Raw genomic sequence first — 15,978 nt, forward strand, 5'->3', positions numbered from 1 at the left:
TCTCCTCTAGTTGTGGGTGATAACCCTTCCCATATCCAAGTGATTTGGAATGTTTAGCTTGCAAAGGTATATTTCTTTCTTTCTTCTTCTCCTTTCCTTCCACGGCGACCACTGACTTCTTTTTTTATTCATGTGTACCATCCCGTGGAGATCCATGAGCTTCCGGGAAGCTTTCTAGACGGTTCAAACCTAACATTTCAGTTATGTGGTTCATAGTAAGTAGCCTTTGATGTTTATTTTGTGTCTCATTCACCTCTCTTTTCTGATTATATACTTGATCCTTTTTTCCAGAGATCTAAGATGAGGGAACTCAATGAGAGTAGTGACTCCAACTACCTTCCATATACGATCCATACTAGGTCTGATCAGTCTCCCTTTTTCACACACATAATCATGGACTTGAGGTATTTGTAAGTCACCTCTTTTTTAACCCCCTTTACGTATATTTTATAATTATCTATTATTTGTCTTTATATATAGACATAAGAAAGATTCACCACATTAACTCACATTAAATATACGAGATTTTTCATGTGTTGAATGCGTTCAAATAGTTTTATGTGTAACGTTATGCAATTTATATTTATGTCAATTCATTTTTACACTTGTGAAATATAAATCGGATTGTTCAAGGGGAGTTCACCCATACACATCTGAAATATAAAGAGGATTCTTTGAGGGAAAAAATCTATCTATATTGATGATGATCCATTATTTTAAAGTCTCCGCCACATCTATTTTATGCCCTTTCGTAGTGATCGATTAGGCTAGTCTAGTTAGAACTTCTCTGCAGTTCTCGATTCTGATTGAACTAGGGAGAATCAATATTTTTTGATGACTGAAGTGGAGTCGTAGTAGATTTTTTCAATTGGGATTCACTCAAACAAGTACAAATAGTAGCCCTTGACATATTAAGCAGATTGTTCGAGGGAAATCATCTATCTATATTGATAGTGATCCATCACCTAGAAGTCTCCGCCACATCTATTTCATTCCCACTTGGAGCCAGGGGCGGAGCTATGACATGGCGAGGGTGGTCAGATGAACAACCTTCGTCGGAAAATTTTTACGGGTATATATACTAAATATCGAATTTTTTAGATATATACTAACTGTTGCACAACCTTGACACAATAAAGGTTGACAGCCCAGCGGTTAAGGTTGTGCAAAGAGGCCTCAGCGTCCCGGGTTCGAGCCCAAGCGATGGCGTTTTCTTTAAATTTTATCATTATTCCATTTGTTCTCTTAGAAAAGGCAAAATTCAGTCTGGGTTCGATCCCAGGCTTGAACAATTCATTTATTTAATATCTGTTCCGTTTTTCTCTTAAGAAAAAGTACAAAAGTTACCTTTTATAAGTTAGGAAAAATAAAAGGTCTATTTTTTACTTTTCTTAATTTAAAAAAAAAATAGATTCATAGTTGTCTTTTCCTTTTAGTTTTTTGACTTCTTCTTCTCCCAAAAACCCTTTACAACTTTACTCTTACCTTTCTCTCTTCTCAACTTTCATACATATTTGCAAGTTTTAAGAAATTGGAAGCTTTAATCATTGTATATTTCTTCCTCAACCGCCATTGAAGTGTGAAAAGGTATTTCTTAATTCTTTTTTTCCTTTAGTTTAGTTTTTTCTAATCATGTGTTGAAAGACTTGAATATCTTAGTTTTTATGTTAAAAGCTACTTTATTTATTTGAGTATCGATCAACTATTTGGTGTATTGTGGATGCTTTTTAATAAGTTTGGTATACTTGAACTTGACTACTATTTCAGTTTGGTGTTCAATGAGTTTGGAGAAATATTTTTTTAGAGTACCCAAAACAAGTTTGGCGCCTCAAAATCAAAATCAACTACGCCGAGATGAAAATGTCAACCAAATAGAAATATCATCTCACTCTTCCCAAAGACAAGAATTTGATGTAAATGATTTAAAGGCTGATCCGACTGAAAGAACTCCAATTTTGAATTATCATCCAAACCTTCGTGATGAGATAAGGAGGGCATATATCATTAAAGGTCCTTGTCAACCTCAAAATCATCAGTTTCCTCAAACTAATTTTTTTGGAACACCACGTCGTTTTGTTTATACATGGTTTGATGAATATCGTGATTGGTTGGAATACAGTATTAGTGCGGATGCTGCTTATTGTTTACCTTGTTATTTGTTTCAAGGAGAAAACATTAATCAAGGTGGTGGTAATGTATTTTCGACTAAGGGATTTACAAATTGGCATAGAAAAGATAGCTTTGCTACACATATTGGTCTACCAAATAGCGTTCATAATCAATCCAAAAGAAAGTGTGAAGATCTCATGCGAGAACAACAATCCATTCAAGCCGCATTTTACAAGTTGGATGATAAAAGTAAGCATGAATATCGAATTCGGTTAAACACTTCAATCGATGTGGTAAGACTTCTCTTGGATCAAGGTTTTGCATTCCGTGGTCATGACGAGAGTGAATCGTCATTGAACAAGGGTAATTTTCTTGAAGTTCTTTCTTGGTTAGCTGCTAGATGTGATGCAATTAAACCTTTTGTGTTAGAAAAAGCTCCAAAAAATAATAAAATGACTTCTCATGACATCCAAAAAGATATTGTGACTGCGTGTAAGATTGAAACAGTTAAGGCAATAATAGAGGATATAAATAGTGACTACTTTGCTTTATTGGTTGATGAATCTAGAGATGTGTCACGCAAAGAGCAAATGGCTATTTGTCTTAGATATGTTGACAAAATGGGGTTTGTGATGGAGGCATTTATTGGACTTGTTCACATTAAAGATACTAGTGCTTTATCTCTAAAGAAAGCAATTGTAGATGTACTTGCTCTCCATTCTTTGACTTTATCTAATGTACGTGGGCAATGTTACGATGGGGCAAGTAATATGCAAGGTGAGCTAGGTGGTCTTAAAACGTTGATTAGACAAGAAAGTAGATCGGCTCATTCTGTTCATTGTTTTGCTCATCAACTTCAATTGACTCTTGTTGCGGTTTCTAAAAAGTGTGTTCAAGTAGGTGAACTTGTATTATTAATTTCAAATATTTTGAATGTGTTGGGAGCTTCTTTTAAACGCGTGGATAATTTTCGAGAATCTCAAAAAAAGCATCTCCAAATGGCATTGGATATGGGTGAACTAGAAACGGGTAGAGGGTTGAATCAAGAACTTGGTCTTGTTAAAGCCGGTGATACTCGTTGGGGATCTCACTACAAGTCATTTGGAAACTTTATTAGTAGCTTTGACTCTATTGTTGATGTACTTGATACTCTTGTTGAAAATGCAAGTACTTTGGAAGAAAGAGCAAGCGCATCGGGATTTCTCAGAAGTTGTCAAACGTTTGAGACTATTTTCTTGTTGCATTTGATGACAGATGTTTTAGGAATCACAAATGATCTTAATGTTTCATTACAAAAAAAGGAGCAAGACATTGCAAATGCCATGATTCTTGTAAAGGTAGCAAAGAGAAGGTTGCAAGCTTTAAGAGATAATGAATGGGATCCTCTCTTTAAAAAAAATATTGGATGGGATTCACTTAAAGAAAAGGTAGAAGCATTTTGTATCAAGCATGACATTTCATTACCCAATTTTGATGATCCATATGCTAATTCTGGGAGATCACGACGTAAAGTAGTTATTTGTACTACTTTGCATCATTATCGTGTGGATGTGTTTTATAAAATCATTGATTGGCAACTACAAGAACTTAATGATCGTTTCAATGAGGTGACAAGTGATTTGCTTAATGGAGTATCTTGCTTGAATCCAATTGATTCATTTTCTAGTTTTGACATAAGGAAGATAATGAGAATGGCTGAATTATATCCTGATGATTTTGATGGGTCCAACATGAGAGCTCTTGAGAATCAACTTGTTAATTACATTATTGATGTTCGTGATATTGATGAAAGGTTCTCCAATTTGGGTGGACTTGGAGAACTTTCAAGAAAGTTGGTTGAGACAAAGAAGCATTTAACCTATTCTCTCGTATTTCTTTTAGTGAAGTTTGCTTTGCTTCTACCTGTTGCCACTGCTACAGTTGAAAGAGCTTTTTCGGCAATGAAGATTATCAAGAATGACTTGCGAAATCGAATGGATGATGAATTCTTAGATGGTTGCATAGTACCTTATGTAGAGAAAAAAGTATTTAAAGATGTTTCTAATGAGTGTATTATGAAAACATTTCAAGAGATGAAGTGTCGTCGAGTGCAATTGTAGTTACCACTTTACAATTTACATATTTTGGTGTATATGAAACTATCCGTCAATATATTTGTCCTACTTCATCTTCCTTAGTTTATTCATTGATATTTTGTAAGTTTCTGTTTTAAGAATTTTCATTTTGGATAGTTGGTTAATTTGATATTGAGGTATGACTATTTTGAAGCCAATCTTTATAATTTGACTAGCAAGGTTTATTTTTTTACTTGTCCTAAAGTGTGAACACCCTTGGCGAAAATCCTGGCTCCGCCACTGCTTGGAGCGATTGGTCAAGCTAGGACATTTAGAACTTCTTTATAGTTCTCAATTCTAATTTAACTAGGGAAGATCAACATTCTTGACGATTGTAGCAGAGCCAAAGGTGATTCTTTCAATCAAAATTTACTTAAAAAGAATAAATAAATAACCCTCGACATCACAAAGCATGACCTACCGGCTCAGATTGCAAATGTAGGAAGGTGGATTACCTGCTAATCAAAGTGCTTTATATATTGATAAAAATAATGTTAATGAATTCATTTTGAGGAAAAATTGGTGTTTTGCTCTATAATTTTGAGGACATCACAATCTGGCTGCTAAATTGTTTGATGAAGGAGTAAAGCATCATAGTGATATCGACATGGTATTGTGATTTACTTATATACATTTTTTATTGTGTTTTTGAATTACTTGTGCATCAATAAATCAAATTTGAAAATTTGATCTAACACATGTTCTATTAACTATTAGAAGATAAACAATATTAATTATGTCATAATATAAAAAGAAGTTAATTGTCTTATTTATTCATTTATTAAGGCTCTTAGTATTGAACATGTTATATTTTTAAAGTTATGGGTTCATATATACTATTTATTTCAATTTTAATATATTTTTACACATAAATTTGAACAACATTAAAAATACTAAAGTCAGATAAATTAGTCCCAACATACCTTAAGAAGAAAAAGACAGAAAACACTAGACATAAAGCACATCACTACAGTTATTCTAGGTGTTATAATATTATATACAAAATCCCTAGTCTAGTTTTTTCTATATGACAAGCTCAATACTGCACATAATGTGAATGCTCAACAAAGAGTTAAATGTTACTATTATGTACAAATAAGATTCTATCATGCACAATTTTACTAGCTGCATGATGATAATTCACAATTTTCAAAATGTTTTGTCAAAAACAAGCTATGTTAAGATAATTGTCATAGTATTCAGAAAAAGTAGTAGGAATAAAATAGTTATGGATCACAGAAGTATATTCACTATACTCACCCAATATTATGCTTGATCTTTAACCTTCATGATGTTTTGCTGAACTTTTTCACCTAGTATTTCAAATATTTTGACAGACCTTTCCACCTCTCCTCCTCTGTTTTGAGCCTCTTACAAGCGCCTTTCAACCTTTTTGAGTCATTTCTCTACTGCTAAAATCTTTATATTTCTTTATACCAAGTCATTTATAGCTTCTTTAGACACAAGTATAGTAGTCTCTCTTAACTCATTGAATAGAAATACTTTTTCTTCACATCTTCTTATTTAGAAATCTCACTCAAATACTGTTATAGTCAAGTTATATCAAGCTTGATATACGCGGTATCAGAGACAAAAAATTTCATAGCTTTGATGGAAGAAAAGCTAAAATAAGTGATTTTCAACCGCCTGACTACATCACTTACTCATCAAGAAGGAAAGCTTTGGCAACTAATGGTTTATAGTGACAATTGACTGTAATGTAACTATACTTGGAAAAAATGGCAGCAAGTATATGAGCAACTATTTATGCTGAGCAAGAGCTTGGGCTATGTCAAGTTAAGTCGTTGCGCGCTATCAGTTACTCTTTAGAGATATAAAACTCCAAGTCGATCAACATGCCTAAGGAGAGTTTAAGGACTATAGTCGAAGACACATTCAAGTACGGTGACACTACAGTCAACTGCCATTATATATCATCACCAGCTACTAAAAATTTCCTTATTTATGTTGTTAGTAATGTTGTCAGGCAGCGGAAAACTAGTTATATTAATTTTTCTTTCATTAAATCTAAGAATTTTCTTTTCTTTGATACCGCGGATGCCAAACTTGATGTCTTTTGGCTACAATAGTATCTGATGAGATTTATAAAAAGGAAGATATGGAGAAAAAATATTTCTATCTAATACCGTTAAGCGAGAGTAACTTGCTTGTCTCTAAAGTAGCTAAGAAGAACATGATAGAAAAGAGTAGTGAGGTTTTATATAAACGGGTAAAAAATGTTGAAAGACGTTTGCAAGAGGCCATAAGCCGAGATGGAGAGTTGAACAAGTCTGTAAAAATATATGAAATATTGAATGAAAAAATTCAATAAGACACCATAGATGCTAATGATCAAAAACAATATTTGCTAAGTAAGTTGAATGTGCTTTTGTAGCCCGCAATTATTTTATCTCTACTATTTTTTTGAACACTATAGACAATTATCTTATAATTTGTTATCATCGTGAAGTTGACAAGATGACACATGATTGGATCTTGTTTATACATGACGACGATATTTAACTTTTTTTTGTGAACATTCACATTTTGTGCACTATCAAGTTTGCCATATAGCAAAAAGTAGATTGATTTTTTTTTCAAGTAATACTATAATACCTTGAACATTTGCAATAATGTGCTTCGCATCTATTTATTTTTTTACTTGACGTACAAATTTTTTCATTTAAGGGCCAAGTACAAAATTCGATACACATACACGAGTGTTAGACCCTTTGCTTATACAAATTAACGTGGCTAGTTACTTAGCCATGCAAAAAAAAAAAAAAAAAGAATTGCGAAGCTACCAAAGTTTTGAAATTTAACTTTGCTTCATCAACCAAAATTTTGTTCTTGTTTCTTTCTTCTCCATACACTATTTCTCAGTGATTCAGGTATGTTTCTTCCCTTTTTCTTTGTTCTTCTCTCTCGTGCATCACCCAACCCGGATTTCTCCTAACCCCTCCACTCAAAATTTTGAATATTGATTGTTTGATGTCAAAGGTGAAGTCTTGAGTAACGTATGGTTGAATCTACCATTGTTTCTTGTTTGTGTATGCTCGGGGAGTGTTAGGGTGCTTCAATTTTGTGATTTGTGTAGGAGTGGAATTGTGCACACCAAGTGTTTGTCAAAATGTGTGAACAGATTCAGGTAGAGGTATTAGCAATCTTTTGTTGCAGCTATTGTTTAATGAAGTGTTTGTCTTCTTTGAACGTAAGTGTGAAGGGTTTTTAATACTTGTTTGCTAAAAGTTTGGAGAGACCGAGAGAGGAAGATACTTTGAATTTTGGAATTGAGAAGGAATAGAGGTTGTGCGCACTAATGAAGGTTAACAAGAATGAAGTTTTCAAGTTTCAATAGTGATGACTGATGAGTAATTGTTGATGTCGTACTCTGAATTGTTTTGTGTAGTATTCCCTCATGTCCCTGATATGATTTTTGCTTTCTTGGTATGCTCTTTTATGATGGAATCATGCAGTTTGTAAGTGTGAAATATAGGTAAAAGGATCTGCTCCGGCCAGTCTGAAGAGCCTGAGGTCTTTGGAATTCTGGGAATGAGTTATGTACCCTCCTATTATGCTTACTATGATTGCAATGGGGACCATGCATATTTTTGTGTGGGGGTTAGGGTGGTTTATTTTGTGATGACTCTAGATTTTTTATGATGATTTGTGGATTTTTTATGATGAATGTGGAGATTAATTGATGTTGATGTGATCTTTTTGAGTTTTGTAGCTTGTTTGATACCAATAAAGTTTAAATTTTGGTCTAGAACTTCCCATAAGTGTGCTTTCCAGTGTAACTAAATTTCATTTGGTGAGAACATATAGGAGGCACATGAATTATACATGCTAATTTGGTATTGAAAATAGTATTTGAAGTGGATGCTTGATATTTTCTTATCCATTTATGTTAACTTCTCCCAAGCAGTGAATTTTTTGTTCACATGATGTGTGGATTCAAGATATCTTGATGTTGACATTTTGTTTGGAAAAAAGGATGATATGTATTAGTAACATGTTTTACCCTTAAATGAGCATTGAGCATGTCACAAATTATTATGCTGCTTCTCTTTTGAAGAGGTTCTGGATGCCCCAACAACAATTAGTCTTGAACAATTAAGCTGTTTCCCTGAGTTGTGGCTCATAGTCCTTACTGGTTCATTAGCTGAAACTTGAGTGAGCTTGTAATATCTATAGTTTTTCCAAATGGAGAAGCTACAAAGTTTTTCTTTCAATCTTCTAGAAAATTGAAGATTGCATATAGTGTATTTTCTGTATCGTTTTATCCCACTAGTAATTTGATCTCCTCTATATCTTCAATGCACTCTCAGATTGGTCAAGTGTGCATGTACAAATCAACAGTCTTGATTAATCCCTGTGTCTGTGAAGGTTCACGGATGTGGCATGTTTGGAGCTTAAGAGGCCACGAGTATCATTGGTCACATAAACCCATGACAGCATAATTAATTCGGTCCATCCAATCAGTCAGTTGGGTAAAAATCGGAATAGAGTTCCCTTTCTCAATGGGAATTTGGGGGATTAGTGCAAGGAGTAGGAATTGGCTTGGCCTCTGCAACATCAGTTGGCGAATGAGTAGACAGTCATTCAAGCACATTGGTCGAAGAACATTTTCAGACTCTTACACTGTCCAAAGTGACGATTCTGTCTTGCCAGTGTTGATTATCGGTGCTGGTCCAGTTGGGATGACTCTCTCCATACTTCTAACGAAACTAGGTATTTTCTTGAACCCCTTCCCCCCCAAAAAAAAAATTTGAAAAATATTTATTTTCCAGTGGTCGTTTGAATATAAAAGTGTAAGATGAAGTACAAACATAAGTGAGGGGGAAAAAGTATTTTCCTTGAAGAAAACAGTTTCAAAATCCCAAGCTAACCTAACAAAAATAATTTTCTGCATACCAATTGCACTCAGCTTATTGTCAAGCTCTGGATTCTGGGGTTCCCTTTTGAAATTTGTACAGTCATTTCTGTTGGTATTCTTGTTTGAATTTTGGAATTTTTTTTCTTGAACTCCTTTAGGTGTAAAATGTGCGATCTTAGAGAAGAACAAGGCCTTTTCCACACATCCTCAAGCACACTTCATCAACAACCGGTCTATGGAGGTTGGTTGTCATTTGGAAACATGCCTTTTTGCCTTTTCTTCTGTTGCATAGAAAGTTGAGATTTGAGAGTGCATTGATTGAAAAACCCTTTTTTTGATGTAGCTATTCTTTCTAGGTATTTCGCAAACTGGATGGTCTTGGAGATGAGATTCTAAGGTCTCAACCACCAGTAGAGTTTTGGAGAAAGTTTATATACTGTACTTCACTGACGGGGCCTATTTTAGGTGCTGTTGATCATATGCAACCTCAAGGTAAGGATATATTTATGTGATTTATAAGTGAACTTTTTTCTAGATGTTCTGCTAATGGGTTTGCTATAAGTCAGTATCTTAGTCATGCTTATTGTTATTGTAAATTAAATATTCTATCAAGTTTTATGTTAAACGGTCCGAACTAATGCAAAATTAAGAAGTGACGATAACCAACTTCTCAAGCAATTTATCTCTAAAAAATGTTGTAGTAGCTCTTCTATTTCTTAAAATGGATACTGCAACTTAGTTTTCACTTTCTTAACATGCCGCTGAATACAAAATGTTACATGGGACAATTTGCACTTTATGGTTTCTTAAGTCGTCAAACTACATTTTGTTCATGTCAGATCCTCTTTAACATATGAAATGGAATAATTGTACCCAATTCTAATCAGAGAAGATATCACTGAATAAATGATGTAAGTTCATATGTAATTTCTGTTTTTAAAGATAGATTGCAATTTAGATTGAGATTTTAAGTGATCAAATCCATGAAAGAACTGGCAGACGTGCCCCCAAGGCCTAACTCTAGTGGCAAAAGGTGGAGGATTTGTGGCTTAGGTCGCAGGTTCAAGCCCCACACCATGCAAAGCGAAACCCGGTATTTAAGTGGAGAAGGGTAGAGGGGAGGGCCCATTATCCACCGAGTTTAGAAGGCTGTGATTGGTCCAAAGGGCGGGTCATAGACAGATTTCTCGGTTATCAAAAAAAAAAAAAAACTGGCAGATGTATAAACTGTTATTATTCCATTAGTGCATCAGACTTGTCTACATACAAATGGGAAGTATGTATCCTTAAATGAGATGGGAAGAGAGTAGTATGATATCCATCTTATTAGATACATTTATTGCATCACAATTTTATTGAGTTGCTTTGTGGAAAATACATCTTATATACTTATGATTGTTTTGTTTTCTGCAAACTATTTTCTTTTTGTTGTCAGATTTTGATCAGATTGCGAGTCCTGTCTCTGTTGCACACTTCTCCCAGTACAAGCTCTCCAGATTACTGCTTAAGCACCTTGAGAAACTTGGTTTCCATATGGTAAACTCTGAAAAGCGTGAGCATGGGTCTATTGGCGAGAGGGAGATCCTTATGGGGCATGAATGCATTGCAGTCAATGGTGCTGAGCGTGGTGTCACTGTAACAGCCTCTTTCCTTTCTAAAGGGAAGTATATGACGAGAGATATTCAGTGCCATTTCCTTGTTGGTACAGATGGTGCAGGAAGTAGTGTCAGAAAGTCCTTAGGAATCAACATGAGAGGTGAAAAGGACTTGCAAAAGCTTGTTAGTGTCCACTTCCTGAGCCAAGAGTTAGGGCAGTATCTCATTAAAGAAAGACCCGGCATGCTGTTTTTCATCTTTAATAGAGATGCTATTGGTGTTCTTGTTGCCCATGATCTCAAGCAAGGGGAATTTGTCCTGCAGGTAAACCTGTTTTCTAATGTGAGAAATTAGCATAGCTATAATATCCACCTGCTCGTATAAATAAATCTAAATCTGTTGACATTGGTTAACAGCATTTTGATGTCATTGGTAAAAATCTTGCAGGTACCATTTTATCCACCTCAACAGAAGCTTGAGGACTTTAGTTCTGAGGTGTTTTTCTACTCTTTCATTGAATTTTTTTGTGTAGTCTATTAGTCTAATAATTGCCTTTGGTGGAAGAGAATGAATCAATGGGTTTATGTTATCGTGATTCATTTATTTTGTATACCACAATATGGGTGCTATGGCTGCAGTGCATGATATTTGTCCAATATGGTTTATTTACCATGTTATTCTTTGTACTTTATGAATGGTTGCAGATGTGTAAGAGATTGATCTTCAAATTGGCTGGCCTAGAGCTTGCAGACGTCAACGTGATGGATATTAAGCCTTGGGTGATGCATGCGGAAGTAGCTGAGAAGTTTCTATCTTGTAACAACAGGATAATACTTGCTGGTGATGCAGCTCATCGATTTCCTCCTGCTGGTGGTTTCGGTACGCAATCTGTTTGCGCGTTTATCATGTTTTCGTTATGTCAACTTAAAACTTGTAATTATTACCTTTCTAAAAATTGATATTATCTTGTCGTATCTTGGATACTATTAAGAATTAAGTTTTTGCCATTCCTTTTCTCTTGGGAGAGTTGGGGGAGGGGAGAGAAGACATTAATGCAGTACAGTGTTTTTTTGTCATTGATTTGTACAAGAATGCTTCCTAAAATGTTGATGTAAAGGTAAAAAATAGCAAAGTTATTTCTGTGGGAGGGAAATAACAGATTTCCACGTAGCTCAAAATATTGGAGCTATCATCAGCTTAACTAAGCTTAAGAGGGCATTTGTTGGTTGGAGGACATCTGAACTGCAATCAGGCTCCACATTATGATGTTAGTTACTATGCATTGCCCTGGTGATTTTAACACGGTTGATATTGTGTCTAATTATATGTAGAGAACCTGATTGCAATATGGTAATTTTAAATGACATAATCAATTACGCTTGTAATAGTGTTCCCTCTCTAACCATTAAATCTTTTAGATGAAATGATTCACACAATTCATTACATAATCAAAGTGTGTCCATGTTCTTTCTCTAATCACTACCTGTCTAAGAAATATTTCTGACTTGCTTGGCTATGAGATCCTGGGAAACACTTAAAAGGAATTCTAAAGATATAAGGCCACCAAAAGGTGTGGCATAATGATTACTGAAGTGGGTATGAATTTTGGAGACCAGGGTTCAAGTACCAGCAGAGTGTTCCCATCTATCTAAGCCTTGATGGATAGAGTACCTGTGTTGGTGGAAAGTAGCAAGTAACCAGTGAAATAGTCTAGGTGTGCGCAGGCTAGTCTAGACCCCACCATTATTAAAAAAGACATAATTAAGAAAAACAAATAGTGTCATTTCCCCTCTATAATTGATTGAACATTTAGATGAGATTGTTCGAATATGGGGAAAATATGTCGAAGAGAAGGTGGAAAATAAAAGAGAACTTGGCAAATAATTTATATCTTGCAGAGACAAACGAACTGGTTTTGATAACTTCTAAATCAAGTTGTGAAAATTTTAAGGTGTTGTGTAAGATGCATCCAACTCGCGCATCATGAAATATATCTGCAGTTTTTATTTATTTTAGGATTCAATTGTTGAGACTGGGAGAAGGAGATCTGCTTAAGATTCTTTCTTCTTTTATTCAGGGATGAATACTGGTATTCAAGATGCTCATAATCTTGCTTGGAAATTAGCTTCTGTAATCAAGGGTGTCTCACCAATATCAATTCTCAACTCTTATGAACTAGAACGTAGTCAGGTATTCATTTCTTCAATTCTTGGTTTCATAATATATATGGTAGTCTATGTATTACAGATTTCTCTGATCTTGTTATTATGAGCTAAACACTCCTTAAAATGTTCCAGATAGCCCAATTTAATACAGCGCTTAGCGTCCAAAACTTTAAAGCGGCAATGAAAGTTCCTGCTGCACTTGGTCTTGATCCAACTGTAGCAAATGCAGGTAAAGTGAAAACCTGAAACTTAATTTTTATTACAATAATATTTAATTAAAGACATTATGTGGTTTTTGCCTGCAGTACATCGAGCTCTTAATGACACTGTTGGTTCAATTCTGCCATCCGTACTTCAAAGGACAATATTAGATGGAATATTCAGCATAGGTCGTGCACAACTCTCAGATTTTGTATTGAATGAAAATAATCCACTTGGATCTGCAAGGCTAGCCAAATTAAGACAGATATTTGAAGAAGGACAGAGCCTTCAGCTCCAGTTCCCTGCTGAGGATCTTGGTTTCAGGTTGTGTATGTACTTTCTTTTTTTTATCCATCTCATGCAAATTGTTCAAGCCGATTTTTCAATTATTATTGTCTAATTCATGTCTCCTATAAATGCTGGATGCTGTCTCAACTCTGAATAGAACTCCAAAAAAGCCATCTTGGATGTACGCCAGATGATTGTTTCTATCTTACCTATCCTGTTGGAAGTACTTGTTTTCATCAGTACTCTAATTTCGAGATGTTCACATTAGGTATCGGAAAGGAGCATTGGTGTCTGAAGATGACAGTGTGTTGAATGTGCATGAAGCACCAACAGGACGAAGAAGGGATTATATTCCTTGTTCGGAACCTGGATCAAGGCTCCCTCATATGAATGTTAAACTGCTTTCTAACCCGTCAAGCAAGGTATGAAATCTTCCAAGGGAACATTGCCTTGGTAGGAGCCAGACTTTGTTACATCAGTCTTGTTCGTCATCTCTTCACACGTGTGGAGAAGCCAAATAACTGAATCAAAAGGGGATTTTTTTTTAACCTCTAGCCTTCCTAAAGATTACAATATTCTACTTGCAGCCATTTTGTTTCAAGTTTCCATTACTATTTTTTCTAACAGAATACAATCTTATGCAGGAAATACTCTCTACTCTAGACCTTGTATCAATAGATAAGGTTGAGTTTGTCCTGATAATAGCGCCATTCAAGGAGTCCTACTGTCTGGCTCGAGCTGCACTAGAGGTGGCCAACAAATTTAAACTCCCTTTAAAAGTTTGTGTAATGTGGCCAAACGGAAGTATTGACGGAGCTGGAAGAACTGAGGCTGCATTGACACCCTGGAAATCTTTTGAAGAAGTTGTGGAAGTGAAGAGGTCATCAGATTCGCCATCCTGGTGGGACATCTGTCAAATGACAGACAGAGGAGCCATATTAGTGAGACCTGATGAACACGTTGCTTGGCGTACAAAATCCAGAATTGCAGATCCCATCAAGAAGATGAAAAGTATTTTCCACATTGTTACAGGAGTTGATTGCTTCTGATAGCACCTTTGATGAAATTTTTACCCCCATTTATGTATGGTAGGCTTCACATTCCTTCTCTGATTTACATTAGCTAGATTACAAGGTTGAAGTACTTTGCTTTCGGATGGGTAGAGTTACCCAATACCTATACTTACAGGTACTCGATAAAATAATTGAGGTGTAGCAAGTTTTCGGACACCACCAAAAGAAGTACCTTCATAATAATAACAAAAACCAGTTGTGCTGGTAATTTTCTTTCATTTTAGTTCTTGAAGTTTTAGTTTGACACAAATCTGCAGTCATATATTGGTCTTGACTTGTTGAAATTGTAGTCTTTAGCACATTTAAATAGTTGAAGTCTTTCTTTGATTTGGTTTTTAAAAGTATTTTCTCTAATATCTCCTAACAAACAACTTAGTATAGGTTTTAAATATTCGAACTTTAATCTTAAAATATTAAATTAATCTAATTTAATATAGCCTCCATAATTTTTTAAACTCATGATTCTTGATAAGGGAGAAATATTATGGGACAGAAAAATATAAATTATGACAAAAGAGAATCTCTATATTTGGAACACAACTTCAATTCAATTCTCTATTTTTTCATTCCAAAAAGAATCTTCATTTTTGTTTCCTTGATATGATACTAAGTACTGATATGAAATTATTTTTTATCCCAAATTTTTAAATAACATAAATTACAAGCAAAAAATATATATTACACATATTAATGAATAATTCAGATAAAAGTGAAATTATGGGTGAAATACAATTAAATAAATATTACATCATGACTCAACTTTCAAGATTATTTAACAGTACAAATATCTGTTTTGTTAATGATTTTTCATTTCTTTTTAATAAAAAAGATCTAGGTTTTGAAAATCTTAAGAATGACCCAGATTTCTTTTATTGTCAATTTTTTTGCATAGAAAATTGGTAACTAACAAAATTCTCTTGGCCTAAAAGAGTTGAATACTATTCCCCAGAAAAGTATGGATTTGGTAGAATGGATGTTGATTATGAGTCATTTTAAGATATTTGGAATAAGATATTGACAACATAGGTGGGTTGCAATTCTGGTTGGAGGGGAGTGATTCTTCATTCATAATTTGTTCAAAAACACAAAAATATGGAAGAATATCACATTATATTATGGTTATCACTCTCACTCTTATTGCGGTCTTACTTACCTCAATGTTATTGTTATTTTAGAGAAGATTATTCTATTCTTAACTCTTTATATATTTTATTGTGAGTTCTTTGAATGAAAATTGAAGAAAATTTGGGAGGCCCTTCCAAAAATAAAAAAATAAAAAAAAATCTACAAATTTAAAATTTTCCAAAATTTGTATTCTTTTAATTCTTATAATTATTGATAGATGGGAATCGCCGATGGGTGTGAGGATTATTTATATATTTCATTATTATGTATGAGAGGGAAAAAAAATATCTACAAATTTAAAATTTTCCGAAATTTGTATTCTTTTAATTCTTATAACTTAGTATACATACCGGCGCGTTGCGCGGATATTTTAAAATATAATAATTTTTAAACTTAAAAATAATTAATATGAATTATTATTATTGAGT

The 15,978-nt window shown here is 34.3% G+C and overlaps 2 protein-coding genes across 3 annotated transcripts; both read left to right on the top strand.

Annotated features, from left to right (window-relative positions):
• The first annotated feature begins 1,778 nt into the window (after positions 1–1,778).
• Positions 1,779–4,208, top strand: LOC125830700 (uncharacterized). Its single transcript, XM_049509878.1, has one exon. The coding sequence runs from the start codon at positions 1,779–1,781 to the stop codon at positions 4,206–4,208; it is 2,430 nt and encodes an 809-aa protein (XP_049365835.1).
• Positions 4,209–8,742: 4,534 nt separating this feature from the next.
• LOC125830788 (uncharacterized) lies at positions 8,743–14,505 on the top strand. Of its 2 annotated transcripts, none has more exons than XM_049509961.1 (11): positions 8,743–8,957; positions 9,261–9,343; positions 9,459–9,594; positions 10,538–11,022; positions 11,146–11,193; positions 11,403–11,577; positions 12,776–12,888; positions 12,996–13,092; positions 13,169–13,388; positions 13,621–13,774; positions 13,997–14,505. In XM_049509961.1, exons 1-11 carry the CDS (start codon positions 8,747–8,749, stop codon positions 14,399–14,401), a joined length of 2,127 nt encoding a protein of 708 aa, XP_049365918.1. In that variant the 5' UTR covers positions 8,743–8,746; the 3' UTR covers positions 14,402–14,505. The 2 variants fall into 2 exon arrangements, with proteins under 2 accessions (XP_049365918.1, XP_049365919.1); XM_049509962.1 differs by having other exon boundaries at positions 8,900–8,957; positions 9,446–9,594.
• Positions 14,506–15,978: the final 1,473 nt, after the last annotated feature.

Source organism: Solanum verrucosum, unplaced genomic scaffold, assembly GCF_900185275.1.
Source record: "Solanum verrucosum unplaced genomic scaffold, falcon-dt-bn FXZP01000154.1, whole genome shotgun sequence".
Taxonomy (NCBI): Eukaryota; Viridiplantae; Streptophyta; class Magnoliopsida; order Solanales; family Solanaceae; genus Solanum; species Solanum verrucosum.